Source organism: Mytilus edulis, chromosome 2 (assembly GCF_963676685.1).
Source record: "Mytilus edulis chromosome 2, xbMytEdul2.2, whole genome shotgun sequence".
In the NCBI taxonomy this organism is placed as follows: domain Eukaryota; kingdom Metazoa; phylum Mollusca; class Bivalvia; order Mytilida; family Mytilidae; genus Mytilus; species Mytilus edulis.
Window position 1 is genome coordinate 58,989,846 of NC_092345.1, and position 9,937 is coordinate 58,999,782.

Here is a 9,937-nt window from a genome sequence, read left to right on the forward strand (position 1 = left end):
TTAATATATGCAGTAAAAGATACATTAAAAGGAGGTTTTATTTAATAAGATCTATCATTAGGAATAAAAATAATAAGTTAAGATGTAAGATTTTTAGTAAAATCTAAAAAGGTGATTTTCTCAGTGGAAAGTTATATGAACGGACAACAACTGTCATATTTCTGACTTGGTACAGGCATTTTCAAATGTAGAAAATGGTGGCTTGAACCTGGTATTATAGCGCTAAACCTCTCACTTGTATGACGACAGACGGTCGCATCAAATTCCATTATATTTACAACGATGCATGAACAAAACAGACATAATAGGTAAAATAGTCAAAATATATATGGGTACAACGGACCCGATACCCCTCTTTTTTCTGGATTTTTTTGTTGTAATATGCTGTTCATATTAATCGGTTCTGACTAGACAAGCAGGATCGCATACAGCTATTTTTAAAAAGAGGAACCTTACACAGGATAAATTTAAAGGGTCATTTCTAACTAAGTATCCCCATTCCAATGCATTGATCGCCAATAAAACTAGAGGTTCTAAAGAGCCTGTGTCGCTCACCCAGTAGTTTCAGTGGAAAATGTAAGTGAAAATTTACAAATTTTATGAAAATTGTTAAAAATTGACTATAAGGGGCAATAACTCCTAAGGGGTTCAATTGACCATTTTGGTCATGTTGACTTATTTTTAAGACTTACTTTGCTGTAAATTATTGCTGTTTACAGTTTATCTCTATCTATAATAATATTCAAGATAATAACAAAAAACGGCAAAATTTCCTTAAAATTACAAAATTCAGGGGCAGCAACCTAACAACCAATTGTCCAATTTATCTGAAAATGTTAGAGAAGATAGATGTTGACCTGGTAAACATTTTCAATCCCTGTCAGATTTGCTCTAAATGCTTTGGTTTTTGAGTTATAAGCCCAAAACTGCATTTTACCCCTATGTTCTATTTTTAGCCATGGCGGCCATCTTGGTTGGCTAGCCGGGTCACCGGACACAATTTTTAAACAGATACCCTAATAATGATTTTGGCCATGTTATGTTAAATTTGGCCAAGTAGTTTCAGAGGAGAAGATTTTTGTAAAAGTTAACGACGACGGACGACAGACGACGGACGACGTAGATGACGACGGACGCCAAGTGATGAGAAAAGCTCACTTGGCACTTCGGGCCAGGTGAACTAAAAAGGGATTTCAACCTCCGGAATCCCGTCCCCTAGATCCGCCACTGACTAGAGTCTTAGTGTGTACAAACCTGATTATGCACTATAGAAGAAACAAATTTTTTGTAATTCCCAATTAAACCAAATGTCATGCACCCCGCTCTTTTCTCCCCTTGCCCTTCATTTATTTGATTTTTAACAAGCATTTTTAAACTTACGGTCGGGATGACCCTTTAACCCAAACTCCTATGTCGTTTGGGTTAATTAGGGTCACTCGAGCCGTGCAGATTAGATGATATATACTGACTTGCTTGGTCAATTACTACACTTTACTTGATGCCAAAAAATATCGGAAATTTAACGTAAAATAATTTTTTTTTTGCACTTCCTATCGGCATGTTAGACTAGTTGTTCTTATGTCACACTGTTTCACATTAAGGGCTCTCACAACATGCTAAACTCAGCCCTACTTTCGACCTGTCCTAAGTTACGGGGCTTTAACTATGGAACGCCACGACTGCCTTATGTTAATAATCAGCATTATACGCAGTGTTCACAGCATTATATGAAGTGATCACAGCATTATATGTAGTGCTCACAACATTATATGATGTGATCACAGCATTATATGCAGTGCTCACAGCATTATATTAAGTGCTCACAGCATTATATTAAGTGCTCACAACATTATATTAAGTGCTCACAGCATTATATTAAGTGCTCACAACATTATATTAAGTGCTCACAGCATTATATGCAGTGCTCACAACATTATATTAAGTGCTCACAACATTATATTAAGTGCTCACAGCATTATATTAAGTGCTCACAACATTATATTAAGTGCTCACAGCATTATATGCAGTGCTCACAACATTATATTAAGTGCTCACAACATTATATTAAGTGCTCACAGCATTATATTAAGTGCTCACAACATAATATTAAGTGCTCACAGCATTATATGCAGTGCTCACAACATTATATTAAGTGCTCACAACATTATATTAAGTGTTCACAACATTATACGTTTTTTGTTGTATGATGAGATTGATGTATGATGAGATTTATGAATGATGAGATCATTCGGTAAACTTCGTTTTTAGCGGAAATTACCGAATCCATAATTGGTAAATTATGGTAAATCAATGCCCAGCAAACAAATTTAAACAGTTATTATTATATATGTGATCATTTAAGGCAGTATCCAATATTTAAAACGGATTGAAATAAGTAAATTAAGAAGTATGATCAATTTAACCCAAGTTTATTCCACACCAGGGCATTTTAAACTTATTTTGAGGATTAGTTTCACCATATTCACAAATTAATATGTATATATATTTACTAGAACACATCCGTGATATCGCGGGTCTGTGACTGAATTAAAGAATATAACTATGCGTAAGCCTTATTTGAGTATTGGTATTGTCATCTGATAAAGTCATGCCGATTGTAAGATGAAGTTTTTTCTGCTTTTAACATCTTTCTGTTTGAATCCGTCGACCTGGAACTTGTCAATTTAATATTGGTATTATTGATTTTGTTTGGAAAACAAAAGTCTCTGGAAAGGAGTATTTTTTAATCAACAGTTTTGTCCTTTATGAGTTATGAATAAAATTGAATCTTTGATTCGCTGTTTTACGTCTAACAAATTGAAAACTGTACATGTTGTACCTATACGCATTATTGTAAGTCCAGATTTTTATTATTCGTATTGTCATCTTAGAAAGTCATACTGATTTTAAAAGTACTACAATCGGGAACAATGTGACAATGATTGAATTAAGTAGTTTCAACCCTGTGATTACGACCCGTGTATATAGCAAAATCTTAAATACAGCGTTGCGTGGTACTCCTGTCAGATGCGGAACGTACAGATAATGTAATAGTTAACAGGTGAATATATTATTGGTATCTATTCGACCCCGAACTTCTTAATTATTGGCAATATTAATTATGTGGAAAACAAAAGGGTCTGGAGTGATGTTATTTTTAATCAACAGCATGGTACTATATTAGTTATATATACTCTCAGATCAGTCTTTTTATTGGAATATACAAGTACCCGCCCACATGCACGTTCACTCTATTTTCTTGTTAGATCATATGTATTTATATTTGTACCAATCTAATGAGTTAATATAAAAAAAAAAGATGTGGTATGATTGCCAATGAGACAACTATCCACAAAATACCAAAATGACACAAACATTAACAACTATAGGTCACCGTACGGCCTTCAACAATGAGCAAAGCCCATACCGCATAGTCAGCTATAAAAGGCCCCGATACGACCATGTAAAACAATTCAAACGAGAAAACTAACAAGCCTTTTACAACTGATTTTCATAGTTCGTTCTTATGTTGTTCTGTTACGCCACTGTCCCAGGTTAGAGGGAGGATACCAACATCCCGCTAACATGTTAAAACCCGCCACATTTTGCATATATGTGGCCGTCCCAAGTCAGGAGGAGCCTTTATTTCAGTGGTTGTCGTTTGTTAATTAATGTGTTATATATACATGTTAATTTTTCAATCGTTTGTTTGTACATAAATTAGGAATATTTTTCGTTTATCATTTCGGGGCCTTCTATAGCTGACTATCCGGTATGGGCTTTCCTCATTGTTGAAGGTCGTACTGTGGCCGTTTAGCTGTTTAAAATTTCTGTGATGTCATTTTGTCTCTTGTGGAAAGTTGTTTCATTGGCAAGCATACCACTTTTATATATATATGTACCGTGCAAACTGACGAACAAACGTAGTAAACGTTTTATTCATCCCCACAAACTCAATTTTCATAAGAGATGATAACTTTAAATGAATATGTTAAACAGGGTCTTGAAAGGGTAATTTTTTCTATGAAAGTTTAAATTTCTATATAAGACTGCTGATCATATTTAGAAGACAATCTTAGTACTTGCCGTGCTAAAAAGCTTGTAAAAAAATGGAATAATTGATGTAAAGTTATGTTTAACACCTACAGTGAAATGCTTTAAACTGCATTTTCCATATCTGTTAGATACTTATACATGTAAAAATGCAAAATTCTGAAAATCGATGCCAAAAATGACTCTATCATGACATATATAAGCTAGCGTAATATGGCACCTATGTGTTATAGAAAGCTGACTGTTTTATTTAAAAGGTAATTAAGCTTTTTAAAACTGAGTACGGACTATAAAGTGGCACCTTGCTAAATTTCTTCAGTAGGAAATGAACTCGAGAATATATCATACAAATTTTCCTTCGATATTTCATTAAATAAACTTTTTATTATTTAACTTAAATTTTGCCATTCGTATTTCTTACGACGAACAGAACTACTTCAATCATTCACCTCTCAGTTTCATCTTTTCCTTACTTATTTCAATCAGTTTTAAATATTGTATGCTACCTTATGATAACATGATTTTAATAACTTTTTAAATTTGTTTGCTGGGCATTACCGTTATTTACCAACTATGGATTCGGTAATCTCCGCTAAAAAACGAAGTTTACCGAATGATCTCATCATTCATAAATCTCATCATACATCAATCTCATCATACAACAACAAACGTATAATGTTGTGAACACTTAATATAATGTTGTGAGCACTTAATATAATGTTGTGAGCACTTAATATAATGTTGTGAGCACTTAATATAATGTTGTGAGCACTTCATATAATGTTGTGAACACTGCATATAATGCTGTGAGCACTGCATATAATGCTGTGATCACTTCATATAATGTTGTGAGCACTACATATAATGCTGTGATCACTTCATATAATGCTGGGAACACTGCGTATAATGCTGATTATTAACATAAGGCAGTAGTGGCGTTCCATATTTAACCCAGTGGTTATATTTGGTTACTGTTTCGCATTATTGTTTTAGCATAGTTCAGGCCCCGTTACGTCGTTTGAAATAGTTCATATTTTGGCATATTTGGGCCTTTTATAGCCTTGGCTACAGTTTTTCTTCCCTCATTGTTTAAGGCCATACAGCCGTGACTTATAGTTTTTTTTTACCTCCGCGCTCTTTGGTCTTTGGTGGATATTTATCCTATATTTTTCCTATCATAGAAAACTAAAGAATAAGCACCACGAACCCCACCAAAAACTAGGGGTGATCTCAGGTGCTCCGGAAGGGTAAGCAGATCCTAGATATAACGATTTATTTTATTTTATTTTCCTCTTTTCTTTTTTCAAACTTAAGGATGTACTTATAGGTGAGGTTTTGGCATTTGTGTCAAATGTTCGGACTCCTTGTGGTTTATCCATACAATACAAGGTAAAATATTTTGCCACATAACACCTATTTATTTTTTCATACAATATTTAATAGCTCATAAAAGGTCATTTATTAAAATTTTAGCAGATTGTTGATTTTCTTTCTTTTGATTGGAGACCCAAATAATACCAATGCAAATAAAAGGTAAAAGTCCGAGTCAGCCTTTTCCCACCATATTTTGAATATCAAATATCTCATAAAGGAGCTTCATAACCTATCAATATTTTTAGCTTATTTTGATTCATAACCAATGCTCTTCCCGCTAATAGTGTTAATTTTATATTCTTGATTTATTTAATTTCATCGAAGTACATCATGTACATCCTTAAGAGTAATTTAATTCATGACTGCAACGTACGGATAAAAATAAAAGTTGTCCGTTGACAAAATTGTTATCCGTTGGGAGTCCGTTGATGTACTGACCGAATAAAACGGACGTGTAACGAATGCATAAAGCCTCGGTCACACCTTACCGGATAGCTCGAACGGACGCCTAACGGATAACTTTTTTTCAATCCGTTCATGTCCGTTAGACGTCCGTTCTTATCCGTTAGACGTCCGTCCATATCCGTTGCATGTCCGTTAAGCGTACGTTTTATCCGTCGACGTCTGTTCTGTCCGGTGGACAATTTTGAGCATGTTCAAAACTTTGAACGGACGTCAAAGATGAATTATAAGAATTCATGAACCTTAAGAAATCTAACATACCGATAATTGGCATTTCTGACTCGAAATTTTCGATTGGCATTTATCCGTTTCAGATCCGTTCATCATCCGTTGTATCCGTTATACGTCCGGTAGAAGTCTGTTTCTCATTCGTTCAACATCCGTTTTATCCGTTAAACGTCCGGTAGAAGTCCGTTGGTGAATTTATAACGGACACGTAACGGATACAAACCGGACGCCTAACGGACGTTCAACGGACATTTCATCCGTTGGACGTCCGTTCAAAGTTTTGAACATGCCCAAAAATTTCCACCGGACAGAACGGACTTCGACGGATAAAACGTACGCTAAACGGACATGCAACGGATATGGACGGACGTCTAACGGATAAGAACGGACATCTAACGGACATGAACGGATGGAAAAAAAGTTATCGTGTAAGGCATCCGTTCGAGCTATCCGTTAAGGTGTGACCGAGGCTTTAACGTAGTAAATCATCATGGTGGATATGTTTGTGGTAAGTTGCTACAGTACTGTACTGTACATATTTGTTCGCTTTGGAGATTCCGTATATCGTCAGGTTATCGGAATTCCAATGGGGACTAACTGTGCACCACTTATTGCGAACCTGTTTTTGTATTGCTATGAGTTACAATTTATGACAGATCAGCAAAGAACCATCGAAACAACATATGATACACAAATTTAATAACAATTTAAATATTTGGATGATATTTTGGCTCTCAATAATGACTACTTCAGTAGGTATACTAAAGAAATTTATCCTGTTGAACTTACTTTAAATAAAGCTAATTCTAACAATGACAACTGTCCTGTCCTGTCCTCGATCTTGATATCTATATCATTTACGGAAAGCTTAATACTAGAATTTATGATAAAAGAGATGCTCTTTCATTTCCTATCGTTAATTATCCATTTTTAGATGGTGACGTTCACTTGTAACCATCCTACGGTGTTTATATATCTCAACTTGTACGATTCGCTCGTGTTTGTAACAATGTTTTAGATTTTAACGAGAGAAATTTATGTATTACTGAAAAATAATTACACCACGGTTTTCGATATCACAAACTAGTCAAAACATTGACTTAATTTTATCATCGGTATAAAGACATTATTCGTAAATAATAAATATAGCTCAGCATGCAGACTTCATATGCGTTCAGGTATTTCACATCCATTTTTTTAAGGAAATATTCTTTGTAAAGCACAAAAATGTCAGTATTCACCTCAGAAGCTAAAAATAAACTTTAAATAGACTCATTAAGAAGGGATATAGTTACGATACTGTTGTCAGGTCATTAAAGATTGCATATTTTGGCGTTAATATTGATTCACTTGTAGGGTCTTTGCATCGGTCCTTAACCCATTTATTGAAAAAAACAGTTGCTGGCATGACACGGATTATGTTCTTCTTATATGTTATGATGGTATATATGATACTAAACTCCTAACGGGGAGGATTGTGCCTGATATTCATATGATGAAGACATAATCTTTCAATCAGTTTAATTTAAGTCTGGAGCTGGCATGTCAGTTAACTGCTAGTAGTCTGTTGTTATTTATGTATTATTGTCATTTTGTTTATTTTCTTTGGTTACATCTTCTGACAGCAGACTTGGACTTCTCTTTAACTGAATTTTAATGTGCGTATTGTTATGCGTTTACTTTTCTACATTGACTAGAGGTATAGTGGGAGGGTTGAGATCTCATAAACATGTTTGACCCCGCCGCATTTTTTGCGCCTGTCCCAAGTCAGGAGCATTTGTTAGTCTTGTATTATTTTTGATTTCAGTTTCTTGTGTACAATTTGGAGTTTAGTATGGCGTTCATTATTACTGAACTAGTATATATACATTGGTTTAGGGCCAGCTGAAGGACGCCTTCGGTTGCGGGAATTTCTCGCTACATTGAAGACCTGTTGGTGACCTTCTGCTGTTGTCTGGGTTGTTGTCTCTTTGACACATTCCCCATTCCCATTCTCAATTTTATATATAAAAAAAGAAGATGTGGTATGATTGCCAATGAGATAACTGTCCACAAGAGACCAAAATGACACAGACATTACCAACTAAAGGTCACCGTACGGCCTTCAACAATGAGCAAAGCCCATACCGCATAGTCAGCTATAAAAGGCCCCGATAAGAAAATGTAAAACAATTCAAACGAGAAAACTAACGGCCTTATGTATGTAAAAAAATGAACGAAAAACAAATATATGTAACACATAAACAAACGACAACCACTGAATTACAGGCTCCTGACTTGGGACAGGCACATACATAAATAATGTGGCGGGGTTAAACATGTTAGCGGGATCCCAACCCTCCCCATAACCTGGGACAGTGGTATAACAGTACGAAATAAGAACGAACTACAAAAATCATAAAAAAATCATGCATCTAAGACTAAACAGTATCTTATGTATCAAAGCATTGCGAAAAAGATGAATTTTATTAAAAAAACATTACAATATTTACTGAAGAAAAAAACTGTTTTACTGAGTAAAGTAACATATTTTCTGAATACAATTATATGCATCTGGAATGTTCTGCTTATAATTGAGTTGTATTCGAACTTTTATAAGTCATCATAACACAGAAGAACTGCCCTGACATCGAACAAAACGAATGTTATTTTCAGGAGCTTTGCAAAAATGTAGATATATGTTTAAGATGTCAGTCATTATTATAAAAGCAAAAGGAACTATTATACAAACAATCGAGACAAATCCCATAGATTCTGACGATGTTCTGTCATCTGGAGCAGAAGTTATTGTTCGGATGTATTTCGACAATGTCTTCTTTTTTACTGTTAGTTCCTTTTTCATTGCCTCTATTTCATCATGTAAAAGGAAAGCTAACTCTTCTATTGTTACATTTGCAAAGCGACTCCAGTTTTCTAGTCTTGAACATGGACACATACAAGTCGTCTGTAATAAGCGATCAGTTGTCATCTGCGATGTAGACCTAGTAATCACCTGAGATGTAGACGTAATTGCCATCTGTGTTGTACGATCAGTTGCTACCTGGGATGTAGACTGAGTTGTCATTTGTGTTGTGCGGTTGGTTGGCACCTGGGATGTAGAATCAGTTGTCATCTGTGTTGTACGATTAGTTGGCAGCTGACATGTACACACCTGAGATGTAGACTTTGTTGTCTTCTGTGTTGTATAAGTTGGCAGCTGTGATGTATCCCCAGTTGTCGTATGTGGTGTACGATTAGTTGGCAGCAGACATGTACACTTAGTTGTCATCAGAGTTTTAGGCTTAGTTGTCATCTGTGCTGTGTGTTTGGTTGGTACCTGGGATGTAGAATTTGTTGTTATTTGTGTTGTGCGGTTTGTTGGCACCTGAGATGTAGACTTAGTTGGCATCTGAGATGTATTTTCAAGTGTAATCTGTGTTGTACGATTAGTTGACATTTGTGTTGACCTTGCCGTTTCAGTTTTAGATAGATCTCCTGTATGAAAAGCTAAAATAAAGAATTTGATATCATATAAAAAGTACTTTACAGAAAACAAAGCGCAAGTAGTTTTGCCAATGTGGTAAAAACGGAAAAGCTGTGTTAGAATATTTTTTTTCTTCAAAACAATAAACAGTCATTATATTTGCTAAGTTGTGTTAAATACACGGAATGCAAAATATTTTTTAGCATCATTCTCTTTGTTTACCACCGAATATTGATCGCAAAAATCATATATTATAAAGGTGTTGTACAATTGTAAATTCGTGAATTATTCATCATTTGAAAGTACAAATGTACACGCTCGTGTATGTAACAATGTTTTAGATTTTAACGAGAGAAA

The 9,937-nt window shown here is 34.9% G+C and overlaps 1 protein-coding gene across 1 annotated transcript; it reads right to left on the reverse strand.

Moving 5' to 3' along the window:
* Positions 1-8,719: 8,719 nt before the first annotated feature.
* On the reverse strand, positions 8,720-9,553 carry LOC139510934 (salivary glue protein Sgs-3-like). The gene has a single exon (XM_071297487.1). The coding sequence runs from the start codon at positions 9,551-9,553 to the stop codon at positions 8,720-8,722; it is 834 nt and encodes a 277-aa protein (XP_071153588.1).
* Between the last annotated feature and the right edge of the window lie 384 nt (positions 9,554-9,937).

Coding starts and splice junctions, on each gene's coding strand:
- LOC139510934 (XM_071297487.1), bottom strand. CDS start 9,553: ATGTCAACTAATCGTACAACACAGATTACACTTGAAAATACATCTCAG.